Source organism: Rattus norvegicus, chromosome X, assembly GCF_021556685.1.
Source record: "Rattus norvegicus strain SHRSP/BbbUtx chromosome X, alternate assembly SHRSP_T2T, whole genome shotgun sequence".
Taxonomy (NCBI): Eukaryota; Metazoa; Chordata; class Mammalia; order Rodentia; family Muridae; genus Rattus; species Rattus norvegicus.
In genome coordinates this window covers 107,407,641-107,432,577 of record NC_141554.1, presented here as the reverse complement: position 1 = coordinate 107,432,577, position 24,937 = coordinate 107,407,641, and the positions used below count along the sequence as shown (strand labels likewise).

At 40.8% G+C, this 24,937-nt stretch overlaps 1 protein-coding gene and 1 pseudogene across 2 annotated transcripts in view; both read right to left on the bottom strand.

Moving 5' to 3' along the window:
- Positions 1-24,937, bottom strand: part of Gprasp1 (G protein-coupled receptor associated sorting protein 1) — a 51,780-nt gene that overhangs the window by 9,498 nt on the left and 17,345 nt on the right. Inside the window, exons 4-5 of one of the 2 annotated variants that reach the window (XM_087601002.1) lie at positions 23,414-23,544; positions 17,297-17,337 (exon numbers count right to left, since the gene is read on the bottom strand). In XM_087601002.1, the coding sequence (XP_087457128.1) occupies positions 17,297-17,337; positions 23,414-23,544 (172 nt within the window). Of the gene's footprint in view, positions 1-17,296; positions 17,338-23,413; positions 23,545-24,937 lie in introns of those variants that run through there. The other variant, XR_015646661.1, reaches the window with a different exon arrangement.
- LOC147998319 (ras-related protein Rab-18 pseudogene) lies at positions 4,241-6,791 on the bottom strand (annotated as a pseudogene).

Here is a 24,937-nt window from a genome sequence, read left to right as displayed (position 1 = left end):
AAGAAAGCTGATCCCCACCCCCACTCTACCCCTCAACATGGAGACAAGTCAATAAACCAGCTGAAGAAGTACAAATCATTCATCAGACTGGCTGACTAAGAACTTTGATGCTGCAATGGAATGTTGATGAAGACAGATGTTCAGGACTGCAGTTATGAAGGATCATAGTCAATGGATCGTCATAAGGACATTTGGACTGTTAAGTTTGTGGGACTGATAACTGTTTCAGTTACACTGTGTATAACTTTGAGTGTAGTTAAAAGGGGGGAAATGTTGCAGGATGTTTGGTTTCATTTCATTGGGGTTGGCTTATAATTTCAGAGGTTCAATCCATTACCATCATGGCTGGAAGTGTGGTAGCATGCAGGCAGACATGGTGCTGAAGAGGGAGCTGAGACTTCTACATGCAGATCAGCAGGCAGTAGGAAGCGCAAGACACATTGGGTGTGGCTTGAGCATCCAAACCCTCAAAGCCAGTTCCTCCAGCTGCAAGTCCAGCTTCTTTTCAAGGCTGCACCTACTCCAAGAAGACACCTCCTAATAATTCCATTCCCTCTGGACCTATGGGGGTCATTCTCATTTTAACCACCACATATGTTTTTCTCACACAAGTAGCAAGGATCATCCTTGAAGAAAAGTATGTCGCATTACAACAATTCATTTGTCAGAACCTTCTAATGGTTTTCAACAAGACCCAATATAAAATACAAACTCCTTTAGCAGTGAATCTCTCTATCTCACATGGTTTGGCTCTTGTTTCACACAGTACAATCATCTCCGTTCACTGTTTCTTTGCCTCTTTCATTTTTTCTATAGTACTGGGGATTTCTGTACATGCTAAGCAATCAGCTCTACCATTCGCTAGTCACTGATGTCTCTATTTTTGCCACACCGACTATGATACTGTTTTTAAAAATGCCCAAGAAGTTCATTTCTTCTTTCTCAGCCTTAGAATACTCTGCATCATTGCTCACTTCATTTCATTTCATTTTACTTTTTAACCTTCTTAAAGAGAACTTCTCTATGCCATTGAAAATATTATTCCCACATTCTAACACACACTATCCTCATACACTATTATTTTTCTCTGTATCAGTTATTACCATTCAATATTATCTATTTATATTTTTGTTATTTCCTCCATCCTTAAAAGTTCCATGAAGAGAGTATTTCTTTTTACTCTATAATAGATTTCCAAGAAGTAGGAACAATGTCTCATACATAATATACTCAATTTGTTGACTATTCAAAGCTTCTGAAATCCTGGGCTATTTTTATTGTTTACGTAAATCCTATTACTTTTACCATAAAGTTTGAAAAGAGATGTTAACCTTTTACAAGTTTCTATATATGATCTACCTACCAGAAACACCCTTTAAATGTTTTCAGCAAAATTATTTTGTTGGACCTATTTCCAGATGGTAACTGGATTGTATAGGTTGGCTTGTCTATTATGTGGTGGTTTGAATCGGAACGGCCCCAATGGGCTCATCTATTTGAAGGTGTGGCTATTAGGGAGTCATGGTACTGGACAGGGAATAAGAGGTGTGGCTTTGTTGTAAGAAGTGTGCTAGTGGGTGTGAGCTTTGAGGTTTCAGAAGCCCAAACCAGGCCCAGTGGTACTCACTCATTCTGCTGCCTGCAAATCTGGACATAGCACTCACAGCTTCTTCTCCAGTATCATGTTTCTTGCCATGACAATAATAGACTAAACCTCTGAACCTGTAAGCCAGCCCTGAAGGAATGAATGCTTTCTTTATGAGTTGCTGTGGTCATGTTGTCTCTTCACAGCAATTGAGCACTCAATTAAGACCAGGGACTAGGGTACTGCTGTGACAGGCCTGGCCATGCTGCTTGTTGGTGGAATACGGACTTTGGGACTTTGCACTAGAAAAGCAGGTGAACACTTTAAGTGGGGCTTGATGGGCCATCCTAGTAAAAGCATGGAACACAGTGGAAGAGGATGATATGAAATGTGAGGGCCTGACTCATGAGCTTTCGGAAGAAAAGAAGTAGGAAGTGGACTAAAGATCATTCTTCTGATATATTGGCAAAGAATATGGCTGCTTTCTTTCCCCTGTCTGAAAATATGCCTGAGGCTAAATTAAAGAGTTTAATGGCATTGGCAGATGTTTTGCAATTGTTAATGGGCACTCTTATCCAGATCTATAATGAAAAAAAAAAAGGCAAAATACAAAAAACTGCAACTGACGAGAAGCAGGTACCAGTGCTCAAGAAAATAAAATAGTTTAAAGGAAATTCTGATGTTAAAATGACTTAAATGAGTGATGACATCAGAACAAGACCCCACCCAGCTAAGTTTCAACTTGCGAAAAAGAATTAAAGAAAACCTTAAGCAGTAAAGGAAACCATCAACAATAGAAATCTGATGCAGATGTAATTGAATGAGAAGCCAAGTCCCAATCCCAGCAAACAGTAGGCTGTGACAGCTTCAGCCATGTGGTTCTGGCTTTAGAGATAAGGGGTTATGGAATCTCCCTGCACAGTTAGCGAAAGCTGCTGACTTCAGTCATTTGTCAGGGATGTCCCTACATGGTGGACCAGAAAGGTCATTGAGTGAAGCTGTGAAAGTGAAGCCTGGATTGTACTGGAGATGCCAAGATGTTGGAGCTTGCTTGCCACGGTCATGGGATACCTGCCAAGGAGAGCTTCCAACAGGGTGTAGTCCGGCCCAAGAGAAAGAAATGTGTTGCATTCAACAAAGCAGAAAGGAGTTAGAGATCTGAAGAGTGATTTGACATTAGACATGGAGATGCAGCTCAGTCTTGCTTTGGTGATATTTCCTCCCTATGTTCCCTTTCCTTCCTTTTAGAATGATATTGTATACCCTGTGTATGTTGAAAGTATGTGATCTGCTTTTTGATTTTGATTTTATGGGGGATTACAGTTAAGAGATGCTATGAAGTTTCCGAAGAGACTTTGGATTTTGGATTTTTAAACAGCGTTGAGACTGTTATAAATTGTGAGGACTTTTGAAGTTGGACTGAAAGCATGTTTGCATTATGATATGGCTACAAGCCTATGAGGGCCAGGGAGTGTAATGTGGTGGTTTAAATAGAAATAGTGCCCACAGGCTTATACATTTGAATGCTTGGCCATTAGGGAGTGATACTACTTGATAAAGATTAGGAGGTATGGCCTTATTGGAGTGGGTGTGGCCTTGTTGTTGGAAGTATGTCATTGGCAGGTGGGCTTGGAGTTTTCAGAAGCCCAGGCCAGGCCTAGTGGCAGTCACTCTTCCTGTTGCCTGCAGATCCTCCTGCACATGTGCCTGGATGCTGCCATGCTCCCTGCCAAGACGAAAATGAAGTAAACTTCTGAAAACGTAAGCAAGCCCTAATTAATTATTTTCTCTCATAAGCATTTCCGTGGTCGTGCTGTCTCTTCACAGCAATAGAGCACTGAGTAAGACATAGTAGGTACTTGTTAGAGTAAATGATCATTGGAATAGCATTTTCCCCTCACGTCAGAATCCAGAAGCAATATCCCTTTCTCAAATGATCATTTAGTATTATTCTCCTTCATCTTCCATACATAGAAAGTTTTTTTTTAAAATAATGAGCAGCTGTTACAGAAGGCATAAGATACAGTAATGTTTATACATTACACAAGCTATAGCTGAGGCACCTAGACAGACACTCTCAATATGTGTGAAAGGAGATGGTGGTTTTAGAAGTACAAATATTGGGAGTTACAACACATTATTCGTGCTCTTCTAAAACCCACATAATGGGAAGTCTTATTGCCATTCTGTTGTATGCCAAGTAACTAAACCTTTGCGTCATGGGTCATGAATCCAAGGTGTCCATCACAGGAGTAAAGCTAGCTTAACTGAGCCAATAACTGGAGGAAAATAAAACACAAAACTGCTTTACCACATCCATACTTTGGAAGTATCAGACTACTTTGGAAGCATCATTAGAACAGACAGTAGTTAATTATGAATTGTCCTAGACTGATTCTTCATACTACAAAGAATCTCTAGCATCTTAGAAAAGCTGTGAATTGTGCTCCTTGCTATTCCTTACGGGAAACTAGAGAGGCGTGTTGACATGTATACCTCCCCCTGGTTCTAGTTCTACTAGCAAGTAACATAGTAATTGATCCAGGCTTTTAAATAAAAAGAAAACCACAGCAGACCTTTAGCAAAACATACTAGACAGATGGACATTTTCAAAACGACATGATCAATGTAAACCATAAACCACATACACTCAGGAAAGTATACCTAGTTTATGTTACATAAAAGCAAAACTACAGATGGCATGCTTACCATAACATTTCATCTGGGAAAGTTATTGAGTGGGTTTTCCTGAAAATATTCATTGCCACGATGAAAACAATTATGTGCAAACTGCAATGTCTCTAAATAGCACTTAAGAGTGTGTATATATATATGGCACCGATTAAATATGCAAGGATGGACTTCCCAGGGTTTATCACACAGAAGAGCAATCACCAGGGGCTCCTCGTCCATGTGTGGCAGCTTGATTTCTTTGTTCTGATTGTCACTTTGTCACAGCCCAGGTGTCTAACAGATCTTTTCAACAATTTTCTTGAAGGCATACTGAAGAGTCACAAGTTTTCAGCCTTGTCTCTATGGATGACATGGAATGCTTTTGTGCAGATTTCAGGCCTTCATTTCTATCAACTTCAAGATTTTCTTTATTAATTTTATTTCCAATCAGCATGCTAACTATATCCTTTCTAGTATGGTATGCTTCTACTTCATTTAACCAACTATCCAGCTTAACAGAGGTGTCTCTTCTTATGATGTCATAAACTAATATAACACATTGTGTAGTACTATAATAGGTGAGAGTTAATTCTAAGCCTCTCATGGCCAGCAGTTTCCCATATGGTAAGTTTGGCCTTATTTCCATCTAGTTAAATTCTTTTTCACTTTAAAGTCAATAGCTATTGTTGGTACAGGTTCTGAAGAAAAGTACCATGTGTGAATTTCATAGCGGGCTGGACTTGCCCAGGCCGCTCTTGCCAATGATGCAGATCTTCAGGGTCGTCAGTGTCTATCCTGCACGCTCTTCTGTCTGACCCCAGCTAGCCTCCTGTCCTCAGCCCTTCATGGGGAAGATGGCCCATGCCTGTGCTGTTTTCATTTTAAATTTAAATTGGTTCGAGCAATATGCCTACTTTTCTCTATTTTAAAACTTTGTATGTATGTCAACTAAAACGGAAGGGACGAAAAAAGAATGTGAAGCTTTCATTCACTCTAAGTTCAGTTCACTGTCAATGCACATTTGATGCACATGTTGGGATTTCGTTTGGGGCTTATTTGTTTTGTTGTTGTATCTCTTTCTTTCTCTTTCTCCCTTTCTTCCTTTCTTTCTCCCTCCCTTCCTCCCTTCCTTTCTTTCTCCCTCCCTCCCTCCCTTCCTTTTTTCTTTCTGACTGTGTCTACCTATGTAACTCAGGCTGTCTTCAAACTTAGTCCTCTTGCCTCAGTTTCACCGAGTGCTGGGAATGCAGTGCATATGAACACACATGGCTTTTTTGTTTTATTTCACTGATAAAAGTGCTTCCGGCACTTACCATATAGAATATTTTACTCTGAGGTATATATAACTGTAGAATGGTTAAATTGAGATAATTTCAAAAACTTTTCTTTTTTGTGATTCAAACGAGGCTCACAATTCATTCTTTTCGCATTTTCAAGTGTACAATATATTGTTATTTGCTATAGTTACCATGAGGAGCAACTGACTCTTTCAACTTCTTTCTCCTATCTAACCAAATATTTATAACCCCAGACCAAGGACCTGTAGCCATGATTCCACACCATCTGTAAGTTGAGCTTTATTAAATTCTATATGTAAGTGTGAACATACATTATCCATCTTTCTTCCAGGTTCATCAATAACATCTTCCAGTTTCATCTATGCTGTCTCAAACGAAAGGATTATCTTCTCCCAAAATGGTGAATAGCATATTCTTTGTTCACTCATGAGTTGTTACACTGCATTTGTTTCTAAATCCACCGGCCATTGCATAGTGTTTCAATAAGTATCAAACTGCTGATAAGCAGACTGACTTCATTTCCCTGGGATATTGTTTGTAGCAATTCCTCTAAGATTAAACTGTCTATCTCTGCGCCTTAAGATACAGGATGTTAAAGGAGATGAAACAATTGAATTTTCTGAGGTGGGTGTGTGAATCTTTCCATCCTGCTGAGAAGCACAGGCAGAAAACAGTTCAGAGGATTTGGGAAGTCCCTGATACTGACCAGATCCATTAGCTCTGGCCCCCATTCCCAAGCACACACAAGCTGTAAGAAGTGCTGAGAGTCAGTAAAAAGAGACAAAAGACAAGCTGTTTGGAAGAGGCACACCAGCCCAACTGCCTGCAAGAATGAAAGACCACCAAGGATAGTTGGAAGAGGCTCGGTTTACCTGAGCTGCCTGGAAAGGGCCCTCTCTAGACTGTTGTACCGCCCACAGGCTGTGGGTTGTGCTCCAAGTTTCCATGTTTTGTAAGCCATTACCTATGTTGGGGTGGGCTTTGGTGATTCAGCTGTCTTTGGGTCATTTCTGCTCCTGTAAGTAACCCCTCACCCACATTCCTGAAAACAACACCAATAAAACAAATTGGCTCATTAAAATGGGCTTTGTTGGCATCCGTACTTTGATCTGTTCTCAGTTACCATTTGTTCACACTCCCCAGGAATCTGCCACACAAGAGGTATTTACCCATATGTGGGCTGTTGATCGTACTCTCCTTTTTAGATGCTCTCTGTACCCTTTTCCACAATTCATGGTCACTTACTCTCTCAACAATCATGTATACGGGTTCCCTTTTCTCTATATCCTCATCAAGTCTAGTTATCTCCCCTTCTTCTCCTCTCCTCCCCTCTGTCTATCTGTCTGCCTGCCTGCCTGTCTCCTCTCTGTCTCTTTCTATATCTCTCTCTTTCTATTTCTCTGTCTCTGTCTGTCTGTCTGTCTGTCTGTCTCTCTCTCTCTCTCTCTCTCTCTCTCTCTCTCTGTGTGTGTGTGTGTGTGTGTGTGTGTGTGTACACAGGCAAGGCTTGGGCATACAGGTGGAGGTCAGAGAACAGCCTCCAATGTTCACTCTTAACTTCCACCTTATTCACAACAGAAGCTTTTCTTGTTAACTAGTGCATATACTAGGCTACTTAGTTCACAACATTTTAGGGATCCTCGTGGCTCTGCCTCCCATCTTGCTGTAGGAGTTCTGGGACTTCAGGCACATACTACCATGTCTAGAATTACCAGGATTCTGGAGATGCGGACTCAGGTCCTCTTGCTTGCACAGCAAGCATTTTATCCAATGAGTCCACCAACACCTCACAAGGGAGAAAAGGTGAGGATACATAGTTCGGGGGAATTTTATGCTAGTGAGGAATTTGTTAATAAACAAATACTTATAGGAACAAAAATCAGAATTACCTGGGTTTTGGTTTGGAAACTACAATCTTTAAGCAACTACACTAGAATATATAAAACATTAAGGAAGAGAACACAGTAATTCCAACCTGAAATATTGTGTTCAACAAATGATTATTTCTTATGTAAATGAAAAATACATTTTTCAGGAAAAAAAACTGAAAGAATTTGATGCTGGTAAGACTGTGGCAAAAAATATTAAAGTAAATTCTTCAAACAATGGAAAATTGTATAAGTAGATCTATATATGAGAAAATGAAGATTGTTGAAGAATGGGTATATTAAATTTTAATATTTTTAAATAGTTGACTGATAGATAAGCTTATTCTAAATATCGATTCAAAGTGTATACCACAATTATTGCTCATGAATATTCTTTATGAATTAAAACAATGTTATAGTGGATAGGAGGGACAACTTGAACATTATCAGAAAGCACGTGAAGTACTTATGAAACAGTACAGTATAGATTCACTTGAAATGAGATGTAAAATATTTAGTAACATATGACAGACAGGCTTTAGAATAACCATAAAATTGCATTAAAGTATAATCAAGATGCTAAAATACTACATAGACTAATGTAAATGCTAAACTAAAAACAGAAATGATACATAGAAAGAGAAAAACCATGAAACTGAAATCATGGAAGCATCCATAAAGTAATAACAAATGAAACATATACATCCAAACATCTCAATATTAAGTCTATATATTTAAATTTTTTAATTGTATGTATTTGTGTGTATGTGTGTGTGGGGTATCTGCACATGAGTGCAAGTGCCCAGGAGGCTAGAAGATTTTGATCCCCTAGAGCAGGAGTTATAAGGGGCTGGGGTCCACCTGATGTGGGTGCTGCAAACCAAACTCAAGTCCTCTACAAGAAGCAGGACATGATCTTAACTACTGAGTCATTTCTCCAGATCCCATTTTAAACATGAATTTTCTGGATACTCTAATTAAAAATTAGATTCATTCAGCATACATGAAATCAAATGAAGATGGAACTATGTTGTTTATAAGAACCTACTTCAGGAACTGGACAGTTAACAGAGCTTGTCCTAAAATCACCAGGACCAGATCTTAGATCCCAGCATACACATAATAAGCCACATGATCCCAAAAAACATGGAATCCTAGCTCCCAGGGTTGGAGGGACAGGAGGATTGTTGGGGCTTGCTGTCTTCTAGCCTAGGTGAGAAAAGGAAAAAAATCAGAGACTGATAAGAGGAGACCTAGTGCTCTCTTCTGGCTGCAGCATTGAAAATCTGAGTTCATCAGGGATAGTGGTCATTGCTTGCTTGCTTGCTTTCTTTCTTTCTTTCTTTCTTTCTTTCTTCCTTCCTTCCTTCCTTTCTTTCTTTCTTCCTTTCTTTCTTTTTTAAAATGTATTTTGAAAAGAATGATAAAATAAAGCATCAAAATCCTTATAATATAAATAATATAAATAAGGCATTGTTTAACAGTAAAATTAGAGATTTCTGTGCATATTTCACATTAGAAAACTTGAAAAGAACATATTAAGAAGGAGTGAACAGAGCTACAAATTAACCTGATAAAAATGAGACATGAAAGCAGGGAGGGGATTTGACAGAAAGAAGGAAAGCTTTAGTGAGGAGGGAGGTAGAAGAACCGAGGAGAATGGGGTGGTAACAATAACTAAAACTTATGATATACATGTGTAAAATTTTCAAGTAATAAATAAACATTCCAGTAACAGTGAGGAATATACATGCATTAGTTTTAAAAGATGTCAAGTCAATAATAATCTATACCTAAGTTTCAGAATTAGAAAAGGCATAATGTTAGCCACAACTAGCAGAAATAGAGGGATAGATGATAAACATCACAGAGGAGATGGGTAGATTCAAAATAGAAAACAAATCAATTAAAAACGGTCTTTGGAAAAATTGCACATCTTTAGATAGAGTGAATAAAGCGAGAAAAATGACCAAATTTAATAGTCATAAATCAAATTAGAAACATTGTTGTATAAAGTGACAACACTGTTGCTTCAAGGTATGGTTGGGTGGAAGGTTTTTATTGTAAATATGAAGGAGAGTAAAGCCAAAGGCATCTGGAAGAGTCCAGAGCAGGCAGAGAAAGTATGAGACTAAACATAGCCAGCAGATTAGACCAGGCCATGAGAAGAGAAAGAGAGGAGGACCAAGAGAGAAAGACAAAAGAGAGAACCAAGAGAGCATATGGCCAAAAGGGCAGGGTTGTATAGGAATGAGACACTGGGGGAAGGAAAGCTGCAGAAATTTAGGGTAAGGGGTGGGACAAGCAGAACTGAGAAAAAACACAGGCACTGAGTGGGCCTCAAGGACAGCATGCACTTTGCTATGCTAGCAGGCACTACAGAACTACAGAGAACAATGTTTCCTTAATTACTTTTGGACTTGACGATTACCACTTTCAGAGAAATAAAAATGAGTGCTGTGTGCGATTAAATGCAATCAAACTAGACAACCAGATAAAATATGTATGTCTAGAAATACAACTTATGAAGACAGAATAATGAAGTACTAGAGAATCTACATAGACCTATACCTAGTAAGGATATTAAATCAGAAACCGCAAACTCATAAAAGAAAATTAATGAAGACTGGGCACGGTGGTGCATGCCTTTATCTCCAGCACTTGGCAGAGGTGGGTGGATCTCTATGAGTTCAAGGGCAGACTGATTTATATAGTGAGGAGTTCCAGGTCAGTCGGGGTTCTGTAGAAACTTTCTGTCTCCTCAAAAGAAAGAAAGAAAGAAAGAAAGAAAGAAAGAAAGAAAGAAAGAAAGAAAGAAAGAAAGAAAGAAAGAAAGGAGGGAGGGAGGGAGGGAGGGAGGGAGGGAGGGAGGGAAACAGGGACCAAATTGTCTTATTGGTTAGAGATACTAAATATTTGAAGGATAAACTGCTAATAATTATACTAATTATGCTAATACTAATATTAATACTAGTCTTCCACAAGACTGAAAAGAAGCAGCAGGTGAAGAATGCTAACTCATTTCATAAGGCTACATTGTCAGCCTAGGAAAAATTACCTTCTATGAATACTAATGCAGAATTTGCTAACAGAACACTAACAGATAAAATTGATCAGCCAAAGAATGATGTTCCATGGCCAGATGAATTCTATCCCTAAGGGTGATTAAAAACACAGAAATCAATGTAATATATCATATTAAAAATCAAGAAACAGGAAAACTTATCAATTTATGTAGAAATAACGATCAATACAAATACAATAGACTTGGCGGTGGTGAATGTCTTTTTATTACATGGCAGAGTCAGGATAGGGATGTATGCAATCATTTTAAATTGTTTTATCATTTTCCCCTGTGGTGCAAAGTGTAGTAAAATTCTCACTAAACTCATCAGCTGAAAGAAAATCACACTCCAGTTAAAAATTGTAATACAGTTTATTTTATGTAGGGAAAAATAGAAGCATAAGGCAGAAAGACTATTGACAACACCCTGCTCTGCTGTGTGGATAAACTTGTAAAAAGTAATTTTCTCAAAACACAAATAGCTGTCTTTAGATAATGGGCAATCCAGAAATGATGTCACTTTTTTATTTTTGAGATTATAATATACTTACATTTCTCTCTTCCCTTTCCTTCCTCTAATCCCCCCACATACCACTCCTTGCTCTCCTTCAAACTCATAGCCTCTTTTTCACTATTATTGCCTGCATACACACACACACACACACACACACACACACACACACACACACACACACACATATTCCTAAATATAACCTACTCAGTCTTTATGATGTGGCTTTGTGTGTATGTTTTCAGGGCTGTTTGGTACTGGACAACTCTTCCCTGGAGAAGACCACCTCTCCTGCTTCCAGCTTTCCTCAATTGCTTACAGTTCTTTGTCAACGAACTTTTTTAAAGAAAAAAAAAAAGACTAACTAGAAATAAAAGGAAACCTTTTCAACACAATAAAGGCCACATGTGAAAAGTCTACAGCAAACTCATATAACAAAATCAAAGTCTGAAAGGTTTTCCTTTAAATCAAAAACAAGTCAAGGATGTCCACTTTTCCCACTTCTACTCAACACAGTAGCTCGAGTCAGAGTTACAGCAATTAAACAAGAAAAACAAATAAAAGGCATATAAGTTAGAATTAAATAAATAAAATAGTCTTTATACAGATGACCTGTAAAAAAATAACCCCAAGATTTTACAGAGAGCCAGTCGAAGTTAATAAACAATATCAACACATTTTCAACATACAAAATGTTTCATGGGGTTGGAGAGATGACTCGGTGGGTAAAAGCACTTGCTACTCAAGCCTGGTGATGGGAGTTCAAGCCCCAATCAATACTCATGCAAAAGAGTGTAAAAGGTCAGAAGTGGTGGCATGCATCTGTGATCCTAAAGCCAGATAGGAAGTGAGAGAGGAAAAGTGCCCGGAAGCTTACAGGCTGGCCAAGCTGGAGTGTGCAGCACAAATGCACACACAACAGAGCCCGCTGCAACGTGCAAGGTGAGAGCCATCCATTGAACACTGCCCCCGGACCTCCATATGCACGCATATTCACACACATCAAATGTGCACACAAAAACAAAAGAAAGAATGGAAAACTTCAAAACTGGGTCATGTCCATATATAAGCCATGTGCCATCTGCTAAAAATTTAAATCACAACAGCATTGAAAGATTAGAATCTTCACACATACTTAAAGAGGCCAAAGTCATATACACCGAAAACTAGAAAACACTACTGAAGAAAATTAAAGACATAAATAAATGGAAAGTCATTCTGTGCGCAGTGATTAGAAAACTATATTAAGATGTCACTGAATATTTTGCACACATTAAAATATAAGCAAAGCAATGCAAAAATCAGTTTATTTGAATCAGAATTCTAATGATTTTTTTATATTGAAAAAAAATCTCAAAATTCATGTGTAATTTCAAGAGACCCTCAAACAGATAAAGCAATCTTGGGAAAGAACAAAAGGAAGGTTAGTATTTTTCTAATTTCAAAGCTAACTTCATAACTACAGTAAGAAAAACAATATGGAATCATGAAGAGAAAGAGAAGTATCAACCAATCATATATACCACGGAGTCCAAAATAATCCCTCGAATACATGTTCAAATGTGACAAAGGTATTGTGATGGCTAATCTTCATTTTCATCTTGAGTAGATTTAGAATCACAAGAAACTAGGTGAAGGAGAAGTCTGAATGGCTCTATGAGACACGCCAGAGACAGTTAGCTGAAGGGGAAGAGCCATCCTGGACGTACCATCCCAGTGACTAGGAGCTCAGACTATACAAGGGGAGAACAAAAAGCATGGCGGCATTTTAATAAACTTAGATCTTTGAGTCTGCTGACAAAGTCATTTCCCAAGAACGTTCTTTCAAAAATAGTAATTCTTTAGACAAAGCATAGACTTGCATGCCTATAATCCAAGCATGTAGGAGGATGAGGCAGGAGGATGGCTGCATGTTTGAAGCCAGCCAGAGACCAGCTGTAGGATGAAAACCTGTCTCAAATTCAACATTCATATTCATTCATATTCTCTCTCTCTCTCTCTCTCTCTCTCTCTCTCTCTCTCTCTCTCTCTCTCTCTCTCTCCCCCTCTCCCTCCCTCTCCCTCTCCCTCTCCCTCTCCCTCTCTCTCTCTCTCTCTCTCTCTCTCTCTCTCTCTCTCTCACACACACACACACACACACACACACACAGTGTATTGATTGGTGTGATGATTTGTATATGCTTGGCCCAGGGAGTGGCACTATTTGGAGGTGTGGCCCTATTGGAATAGGTGTGTCACTGTGAGTGAGGGGTATAAAACCCTTATCCTAGCTGCCTGAAAGTCAGTTTTCTGTTAGCAGCCTTCAGATGAAGATGTAGAACTTTCAGCACTACCTGCACCATGCCTGCCTGGATGCTGCCATGTTCGTGCCTTGATGATAATGAATTGAACCTCTGAACCTGTAAGCCAGCCCCAATTAAATGTTGTCCTTTATAAGACTTGCATTGGTCATGGTGTCTCTTCTTAGCAGTAAAACACAACTAAGACAATTGGAGAAGAAATTTCAACCTTATGCCAAAATGTGCACAAGTAAAACAAACACATAAGAACTAAAATTTAGTAAACGAAAACACAGAAGAAAAGTAGTCAGAAATATTGGGAGGGATTCCTGGAATCCGATACCAAAACACAGAAATAATAACAAAAAATACAAGTTAGATTACATCAAAACTTTGGTATCTCCAAATACACTGTCACAAAAGAGAAGAGGCAGCTCATAAGATAGGGAAAAAATGCAAATCGTAAATATGTTAAGTGACTAATAACATTTAGGATATAGAATAAAAAATTTCCAATAAAATCTTCGTTGTAAAAAAAGATAAAGTACTTCTATATTTCCCCAAAGAAAATGACTTGATGATCACAGGAAAAGTTACTCAGCATCACTAAATATCAGGGAAATACAAATTAAAACCGCATTAACGAATGATTATCTTATATCAGCACAGAAAATAACAAATGTTGAGAAGAACATGGAGAAGTTAGGATATTTGTGTATCACTTATGGGAATGTATAACAGTGCAGAGTCTATGAAAAGCAAAGTCTTTTCTAAATTAAACAGAATTTCCATATAACGTAGAGGTTGAACTTCTAAATTCATCTAAAATGACGGATGCAAATGTGTATTTGTATAACCAATGTCCTTGGCAGCATTTTTCATGATAGGCACCAAAATGTTCATTTACGGAGGACTAGATAAAATGTGGGATATACATACAATGTATATCCTTTCAGCCTTGAAAAAGAAAAGAAATTATAATATATGTGACAAGAATGAATGTGAAAATATTATGGTATGTGAACACAATACACAAAAGGGCAGATACTGCAATAGTTTATGTATGTGAAGTAACTAGGAATGTCAAATGACAGAAACAGAAACTAGAATGGTGTTTCTACAAACACCACAAAGACTAATGTTTTGGGGTTTTTTTGTTTGTTTGTTTTATAATGGGTAAATGATTCAGTTTATGATGATCAATTGTTCTTAAAATAACAGTGACCTTTGCATTGCCAGGTGTACTTGATGCTACTGGAAGGTGTAGTTAAAAGTGAGTAAAGTGGCAAATTTAAAGTCATGAGTATTACCACAATTTTTAAAAATCAAGGTACACAACACAAAGGGAATACTCCAAAGTATAGCAGAGAGCAGAGTTAATGATAATGTACAGTATTTGTCAAGCAGTGGTACAGATGTACTAGAACATCACGGCGTTTGAGTAGTATGAGAACCTATGTGCACAGTCTGGGAAACCACGAGAGAAGTACAGCCATATATTGCTTAACAACACGGAAGTTAACAACCAGGAAACATTCTAAGAAATTCTACAGTAAGAAATTTTATCACTCTATAATGATCATAAAGTATATTCACACAAAATAAGTTGCTAATTGTGCAGCTTAATTTTATAAAAAATAGACACAACTTAAGAGTCATTTAGGGAGAGAAAATGACAATTGAGAAAATGTCCCTACAAGATTGGTGTTGATGCAGGGGAGCCCAGGTTACTGTGGGTGGAGGCACTACTGGGCAGGAGGTCCTGGAAAGCAGGCTGAGCAAGCCATGAGGAGCAAACATTATACCTCACTACTAAGGGGGTAGTCTAGCATGTCCTGATATCTTTCCTGAGCTCTGTGCAATATGGAGGTCTCTCTATTCTTAGTGGGGCTTCCTATTCTTTGCCTGCTCTGCAGTGCCTGCCTCTCCCAATCTTCTACCTGAGGAACGTCACATAGTCCTTGGTGAAATCCCAGTTTCAGCTTCCTCTCTCCAGAACCTGCTCAGTAAGCACCTGAGATTCCTGCTGGGATCTTCTCCATTCAAATGAAGTATTCCCACAATACTTCAGGCAATGAAACTTCACCCTAAGAACCCTTCCCACTCTCCAAGGATAATCTACATCTACATTTATATCTATATCTCTATACCTATATATCTATATCTATATATCCCTTGATTCACCCCAAATAAAGTGTATGTGCACAATATTGAATACCATCCAAGAGAGCTGTTTTATTGAATATTGTCTAAGAGGTGTAACACTAAAATCCCCCGAGAAGGTCTTCTTTCCCCAGCACTCCAAGCCTGACCGGGATCCTACAGACCCCACCCTTTGGGTGTTCTGCTTCATCCTTCCAGCCTAGTGTGTAACACTGTCTGAACACCCCAAGGGAAGGAGCAGAATGTGGAACCACAATTAAGAACTCTTCCGTGGCCTCTGCATGAGTTCTGCCTTGTGCTCCTGCCCTGACCTCCTTCAATGATGGACCACAAGCTATAAGGTGAGACAAACCCTTTCTTTCCCAAGTTGCTGTCGTTTAGGGTATTTTGCCACAGCAACAGAAACCCCTACTGAGATAGTAATGTAATCGCTCCTGACCATGATTGTGTATGCCATCCGTCTTAGAGACATTGTGATATGTTCTTAATTAGACTGTGGTTTTTACTATGCACTGTCAACTCACTTTTTTTCTGTAAATATAAATTGCTTTGTTACAGTCATTTTTTGTTTGTTTAGTTTTTTCAATCCACCAGTTACAATATCTTTGCTTTGTTATTTCTACTTTCTTTCTCTGAACGTTTTAACCACCAAATTCATAAATGTATGTGACTGGATTCACAGTATGTATAAATGGAACTCGGGACAATTACAGCATCAGTGGGGGTGGGAGGAGACTACTCAGAAAAGGATGAGGAGTCCTGTAACTACTGAAACTAAGCTGCTGTTAATTCCATCTTACTGCTACATAGTTAAGATATTAAGATTCATCTCTCGTCAACTTCTAGGAAGAAAACTAAAAGCCTGAAAAAAAGAATGAGAAAAGGAGGCTGGGTGTGGGGGCGGGTGCCAATTGTTCCAGCATCTGGGGAGGGACAGGTAGGAAGATCAGGAGTTCAGAGATAGTTTAGTGAGTTCAAAATCAGACAAGACTATATGAGACCCTGTCTCAAAAGCCAAAAGAAATACTATTTTGCATATTTGCTGTACCCTTTTATATTCCCACTAGTGATGGATAATTTCTCAGTTCTCCACATTCTTGCCAATATGTTTCCCATTTATTAAAAATGTACATATAAATTGGTATAAAGTGGTTTGTGGTGTGGTGACTGGTTGAAGTCTTTAGTCAGTGTGCACTGTTGACATGCCATGGACCCCAGTGCCTCAAGGCCACAGCAACAGCAAGGCCTTCCTAGAGTCAGGTTCAGGGGAGTAACAAGTACTGATGTTGACTGTGTACAGAAAGTATTACCCAACATTCTTCCTCCCAGGTGACTGCAACCTGAGACTGCTCCCCTATAGACACCCCCTCATGGAGATTAGTTAATGTACTTCTTGTTCAGCTGTATATAATAAATGCACTGCCTCTGTCAGCTACATATGATTAGCATTTGCTGATCTGTCTCCAGAATGCAGGCCCACCTTGTCCCGTTTTCTGTATGTGTGTCTGTCTTCACTCCCAGTTGCTCAGGTCAATCCCAAAGCCACAGAGGTTGTGCACTGTTGTTTAGATTTTATGTGCCTAAAGAAGGATAATGTTAAGCACCCCTCCCCGGTTTGTTGGTTGTACACCTTCTTTAGAGGGCTATCTATTAAAATCATTTACCCAGTTTTTGATTGTGCCATACATTTATCAACTGATAAGAATTACTTAACAATTCTGTGTTGAGGATATCGGTGCATGCTTATAAAGCAAAACCAGCCAGGGCTGCATAATGAAACCCTATCTTTTAGAGAGAGGTGGGGGGTGGGGATAAGAAAGTAGGACCAGCCAGATGTGTGTGTAAAGGTACCTACCAACAAGTCAGTTGACACTGAGTTCAATCCCTGGGACTCACCTGACAAAAGGAGAGAATAACTGTTGGGTTACAGGTAATTCCACTAGGCTCCTGTCAGGGACCTAGCAATACCTTACTTCATCATGAGCGACATTACCTGCAGCCAGGTGTGAGCAGGATATAAAAGAATTGCTTGCCACCCCAGTTTGGCCCTCTCCCTCCCTTTCTTTACCAACATGTTCCCAACCATGTTACCCATATGTTCCCTTTTCTGTTCCTCTCTGCGCCCTCCCCCAACTCTGCCTTCATGGCTCTGATCTCCTTCATCTGCCTCTACCACTTCTCCAGGACCTCACTCCCCTCCCTTCCCCCTATATACCAGGTCTGTTGAATGGTGTGGTTTCTCAAGGGGACACATTAGCATGGGCTGCCAGGTACTACCCTCACCTTATTACATCTCAAAACAATAACTCCCGCAAATTATTCTTTTTTTAAAAAAGATTCATTTATTTATTATATATAAGCACACTGTCTCTGTGTTCAGACACACTAGAATAGGGCATCAGATTCCATTACAGATGGCTGTAAGCCACCATGTGGTTGCTGGGATTTGAACTCAGGACCTCTGGAAGAGCAGTCAGTGCTCTTAGCCGCTGAGCCATTTCTCCAGCCCACAAATTATTCTCTAACCTCTAAATATACACAGAACCATGAGCATAGCCATACACACAAACATGTGCACAAAATAAATAAGTAAAGATATAATAAAAAAGTGAAAAAAATTCTGACTACCAACCCATGTCTCATATATGAGTATATATATCAAAATATATAACAGTATATTTCCTCTTAGTTTTACATCAAGCAATACTTGTTATTCTCAGAAGTGCTAAAGAAAAATGATTATACTAATTTATACTAGCCATCAACCCAATTATACTAGTCATCTAGCCAAGTTACTCTTGGAAGAAAGACTGCACTTGCTCAGTATATCCATACAATTGGTTTATTGAACCCTTGTAAATTTAGGCTATTCTGCTACGTTCAGCTTTTTAGATCAATATCTAATGTAGCCATCAACAGAACTTAGTATGTTGCTTTAGTCGCAATAAACTCTCTCTGTACACACTATACTTGCAGCTGACAAATGGGGCAGATATTCTGCAATATTATAACAAAGAGGATGGCCTTATCTTTTGATATCTACCTTGTTTCTATCAGGAACTGGCTTTTGTCTCTGAACCAAGCGGTGACATCACCCATAGGCGACAGAGACCTGCATGTCTGTTGCCATGGCAATGATCATACATTCCCAGCATTCATTTGGTTTACTTCCCATCTTTACCTGCGAGTGGTTACATCACCATCTAAACAAAAGGCAGACCCTTTCTGCCCCCTTCCCCTTTTCTCTTTTCCCCCCTTTTGTTTCTGTCCTGCAAATAAACCTCTCCCGTGTGGAACTGCATTGGCCTGGTGTAGCCTGTCTGGACACGAGTCTCAATTCTATCACAACATTGTGCTAAAACCCAGGAACTCTAGCAGCTGTGCCTGCCGGAAGCTGCTGTTGAGGTCACTGTGACTGGTGCTGGCAGGTACAGTGACCATCACTGTGCCGGCCACAAGGACTGTTGCCTGGCACAGCTGCTCTCCCCACATACATACCCGCTGCGCCCAGGGCTACCACCCCGCCGAGTCTTCCAGGCCCCGTCCAGGTGACCGCTGTCGCCGCCACTGCCACCTGCTGGCCACTGCGGGACTCACAGACTTCCTCCACATGAGCTGCTGCTGCCAGACATACAGAGGTCTACTAGGTGAGCTGCTGCCCACCACGGTCTACTACGAGGTGCTAGCTCCTCCCACATGGGTTACTCAGTCAGACAGGCCCACACCAACCATACAATTTCATGTTTCCTGCTACTAGACTGCTAAAATTCTTGTACAAATATCAGCATATTGGTAAGGTTTTTCTTCCAGTCAGCAGGGAGGATCCGGATTTCCTAAATAGGGCCTGATCAGCCTTTATAGGCTAACGGGTTGGTGTTTCATGACCACAGTCCTTATGACTAGCATCCTAGCTGACATATAAGATAAGATTTTGTCCCTTGGGTGACTACCCCCTCGAAAGTGCCTCTAGCACGTCCCTCTGGGCTCTTGCAGCCGTTCAGGAATTCCTAGGCCTATGTAGGGACACTTTCTGGTGAGTCTGGGAGTCGCCATATATAGCCTCTAGAGGGTCCACTAATGGCCCTTAAGGGCACACTAGATTCAATTATTTTACAGGATCTTCATATATACTGCCAGGGGTCTGGGAAATGGAAAGAGGTTCCCTATGCCCAAGTGTTTACCTACCTTTGCTCCAACCCTTCTGTGTTCCTCTTGTTCCCCAATCCAACTTCTCTTAGCCATAAAACCTCTACCAGATGACCTTACAACACTCGATCCAGCTAACGAACGCTTCCTTTCCACTGCAGACCTGGTTTCACGTCTCCAAAAACCCAAACCACCGCCTCAGTAAACCCAAGTCAGCACCTCAGTTTCTACTTCTCACCAGGCTACCTCAGAGCCTCCTTGCTCAACCCTCCCAGACCCTTCCCCTCCTCCTGTGCCAGCCACAGGTCACCCCGATGCCCTGCATTGGCACCTACCTTTACCCCTCCCATCACCTGCTCTAAGGCCACAGTCAAACCCCCAAGTCCTTCTCACCCAGGGACACCTGACCCAGCACCAGTCCTTCCTTTAAGGGAAGTCGCTGGGGTAAATGGCCTGGTAAGAATACATGTTCTAGTCTCGCTGAATAAACTTTCTCAAATTGAAAGCAGATAGGGTTCCTAAACCTCTAACTCCTCTGCCTTTATTAAAGAGGTTCAGTACATTACTCAATCTTAAAGTCTGACTTTCCATGATATACATATATCCTCATTAAGAATTTACTTCCTGACAAATGCAGGCGAGTTTGGGAACATGCGAGGACACATGGAGACAAAATTGAAACAGATAGAACATATCCAATCGGATCTGAGGCAGTACCTGACCAAGATCCCTGATGGAATTATAATTCCACAGGAGGTATTTCAGCCAGAGAAAGATTCATAACCTGCCACCTGGCCAGTCTCCATAGGGCAGCCTTAAAACCAGTAAATTTTGAAAAACTCCAAGAGGTTACCAGGACAAACAGGAAAAACCCATCTCAATTTTTGGAACACCTCACAGAGGCTTTATTACAGTACACTAATCTGGACCCTGAAAACCCAGAAGGTAAGCAACTTCTGATGACCTACTTCTTTACCCAGAGCTATCCCGACATAAAAGCCAAACTAAGAAAGCTAGAGAGGAGGCCTCTAACGCCACAGCCAGAAGTTTTGGCGCTGGCCTTCAATGTGTACCATGAGAGATGAGAAAGCCCACAGACAAAAATACCATATGTTGGCAAAGGCTGTGCGACCAGCCTCAGCCACTGCCCTGAATTCCTGGTCTTCTAAGTCTAAGAGACCACCAGGCTCCTGCTACAGATGTAGTCAATAAGGTCACTGGGCTAGGGTTTGTCCTAGCTTCTGCAACCAAGGGGCTATATTCTAGGTGCCATCAAGAGGGACATCGTTGTCGATCTCTGTCGATCATTGAGCAGGAGAGAGGGGCATCGCTCCCACATAACCCTCCAGCTGATCTCCTAGGCTTGGCTATGGACAACAGAAGGGGTCTAACCACTGCCATCACTAACAGACAACCCTGGGTAGCCATCATGGTATGTGGGTGGCCCATCTCCTACCTCTTAGACACTGGTACACTTACTCAGTTTTGACAGATTTTTGGGGACCCACTTCCCCTTCTGTTTTCCTATTGTAGGGGTAGGAGGACAACCTTCCTCACCAGACCCCACAACTTAGTTGCATTTTTAGGGGTGTACCTCTCACCCATTCCTTTCTGGTAGTGCCAGCATGCCCTGTCCCCTTATTGGGAAGGGATCTTCTAGCTACGTTGGGAGCCTCTATTTCCTTTTCTCCACCCATTCGCCTAAACCCAAGCTTGCCTGTAGCCCCTCTGCTCCTTCTAGCCAGCCAACCCACTAACACTGACATGTTGTTTCCTTTACCAGCTTCTCAGGTAGACCCCAAGTCTAGGACATCCAGAACCCCTCTATTGCTAAACATCATTCTCCTGTTGTCATCCAGAACAGTTCAATACCCCCTTCTCTCTCCGGAGTCTCAGGGGACTTAAGCCTATCATATTTGAGCTCTTAAGGAAAAACCTCCTACCTCTGGCTCTTTTCAGACTACAAGTTCTCCCCAAGAGAACTCTCCTCATCTCACCCTTTAAACTCATGTGTGGATATCCAGTCTTAACTCCTGGCTTTTCACCTAATGTTCTCCCCTCCCAAACCATCTACTCACCCCATTACTTTGCCACCTCCGCTCTCTCCTAAGGAACTTTGCTGACCACCATCTACCTCGGCCACACACTGTCCCCTGTCAATATTGGAGACCAAGTTCTTCTATTCCCTCCAAACCATCAGCCCTCACCCCTCTCTCCTAAATGAGAAGGCCCTTTAAAGGTAATTCTTGTGACACCTACAGCTGCTAAACTAGAGGGACTCCTTCACTGGGTCCACCTGTCTCACCTCAAACTTTTCATCCCTCCACCTAAACATTCATACATATCGACCCTAACAGGACTGTGCTCTGTTAAGCTCCAGAAGACATCGAGACCACTCACCTTGTCCCCAATCCCAGAAAATGAGACTGCACTCCATCAGCTGCGCTCAACCCCACTGGATTAGACATGGTCTTTTCATCCTCTGCTTGCTGTTTGTTTCCATCCAGGGTAGCCCTGACATCTGGAGATTTGAGGTTCAAGAAACCCCCACAGATAACAATCTTTCCAAATAGGGTCAGGAAACTGTTCCATGGCTGGGTGCCAGGAACTGATCCAAACTGCTGCCATTCCTGTATCTGTTATCCCATCTAAATATTATGATCTCTTTACCTGCTTTCTCTTTAATCAGACAAAAGATGATTATAAAAGATGTCTAGATAAATATGGGTGCTGCCCATATTAGTCTTTTTTATTTTTTCTTTTTTTTTGTTTTTTCTTTTTCTTTTTTTTCCGGAGCTGGGGACCGAACCCAGGGCCTTGCCTTGCTAGGCAAGCGCTCTACCACTGAGCTAAACCCCCAACCTGCCCATATTAGTCTTGTCAAATACATATGCTAGGATCACGGACCAATCACTTCTTCTATTAACAACATAAGACACTCTTTTTGTACATACAAGACCCATGGAATCCCAGGTGGGAAACAGGAGTTGTTGGTAAGCTCTACCATAAACATCAAGCCAGGATCCCAGTAAGTACTATTTACATCCAAAGAAAATATGTCTCAATTGCCCAACCTTTAGATATTGGAAAAGTAGGGGAGGTAATCAAATACTCCTCAGAAGTCCTTGCCTCTTTGACATCCCCCCAATAAATGGCACTAACTTGTCATTTCGTCCTTTGCTTCAGACCTTGACCTTGGTGTACCAACTCCTTAATGTCACCTGACCTGGTCGCTTTAAAGATTGCTGGCTATGTGTACCCCCTGGAACTAGCTCATGATTACCACTTACAACCTCTCTGGTGATCCTGTCAAGTAACCTCATCTCACCGTTTGTCAGCCTCCCTGGTTCTGATGTTGCCATGACTCCATACCTTTTCTCTATCCCTCTTTTTGGCATGGCAAACTGTTTTAAGATATCCGGGACATGTTCTATAGGAACTGTAAGCTCCCTAGACTGCAAAAGAACCACACTCTTGATACCCCATCTCTGCTACAATGCCCTGCAGTCCAAAACACGTCAATCCTCTGTAACACCCAGGTATATCATCGTTTGCCTGCCAGCTAGTCAGGGATTTGCACATTGGTACTCCTTTTCCCTGAGCTGGGGGTAATCCAGGGAAACAAACCCCTGCCAATCCCAGCTGTAGATATGATAGCTGTCCAACACAAGAGGGCAGTTCAGGTCGTGCTACTCTTGGTCGCTGCAGGGATACCCATACAGGCTGGCATTGGGACTACAGGGATAACTACTTCCATGACCCAATATAATAAGTTCACTTATAAGCTTGACAACGGTTTTCAAAAACTGTCTGAAACCATGCTTACCATCCAGAAACAGACCGATTCTTTGGCAGCTGTGATGCTTCAGAACCGAAGGGGGCTGGATGTCCTGACAGCTAAAGAAGGTGGTCTTTGCCTGTTCTTCCGAGAAGAATGATGTTTCTACACCAACTAATCTGGGATATTGAAAAGGAAAATCCAGGAGCTTCAATCAGACATGCGGAATTTCAAGGAATGTGGGGCCTCCAGTTCCTGGACTTTTGAAAACTCTATATGGAAGTGGATACTCCCTTTCATAACACCCTTTCTAGTCATCTTTCTGGTGTTACTAATCACTCCCTGCCTCATTAATCTTGTCTCTACATTCCTTCAATGAGAGATACAGAAAATTTCTAACCAAACTATTAATCAGTTCCCGTTATAAGATTCCCAGTCATTGTCTAGAGGAGCCTGATGTGAATGTTTAACAAGTGGTTCCTCATGGTCAAAGTCAGTTATACTCTGAAATTGACGACACCTCAAGACAGCAGGAAACAGTCTAAGAGTCACAATGCCCCTATTCCCCTTTCACCATCAACTTCCCTCTCCCCACTTTTTTCCTCTCCTTAGGGATAAGAAAAAGGGAGGTATGTTGTTATTAGGAACTGGCTTTCTCCTCTGAACCCAGTGGTGATGTCACCCATAAGTGACAGGAACCTGTGCATCTGTTTACATGGCAATGGCCATAAATTCCCAGCATCCATTTGGTTTACCTCCCACATTTACATAACAGTCTAAATAAAAGGCAGACTCTTCCTGCTCCCCTTCACTTCCTCTCCCCCCCCCCCCCGCTTTTGTCTCTGCCAAATCCAATAAACCTCTCCCATACCCAATAAACCTCTCCCATACCCAATAAACCTCTCCCATACCCAATAAACCTCTCCCATACCCAATAAACCTCTCCCATGTGGAACTTCATTGGCCTGGTGTAGTCTGTCCTGAAGTGAGCTACGATTCTATCACAACATAGCTACTGAGAACATTTAAGGTTCATCTGCTCTTTTAAAATAAACGTTTTAACTCTTTTTCAACATGTCTTACATGTATTTTGATCTTAATCACTCTCCTGTGCGCTCTGTCTCACAAATGGACACAATGATAACTTTTGCATATGGACACACTGAGAAGAAAATCAGGGTGCTCTCTCATTCGGCCTCTATGAAAAGTTCAAACCAAAAGCAAGGAAAGAAAAGAAACAAAGAAACAAAAAGAGCCCCAACAATAACCAAAACTAATCTTGGACCAATCCCCTAGCCACCAAAAATTCTTAGGAAGCCACTTTGCATTTTTCTTTCAAGCCACTTTTAACTTGTTTGAAAGTTTCCTTGCTTTGTTTAGAAAACTCTTGTCACTTCAGAAAAACAAGTTTCCATACACTCTCGGAATGTGCCTGATTCAATCCACCTTGACACCTGAAGGAAAATTTGGATGAAGGTCTGTTGTAACTGACCACAACTCCTAAAAGAAAAATTACTTTTTACACAATAGAGCTAGGCTGTGTAAAATAAAACTGTAATTCAATGCTAAATC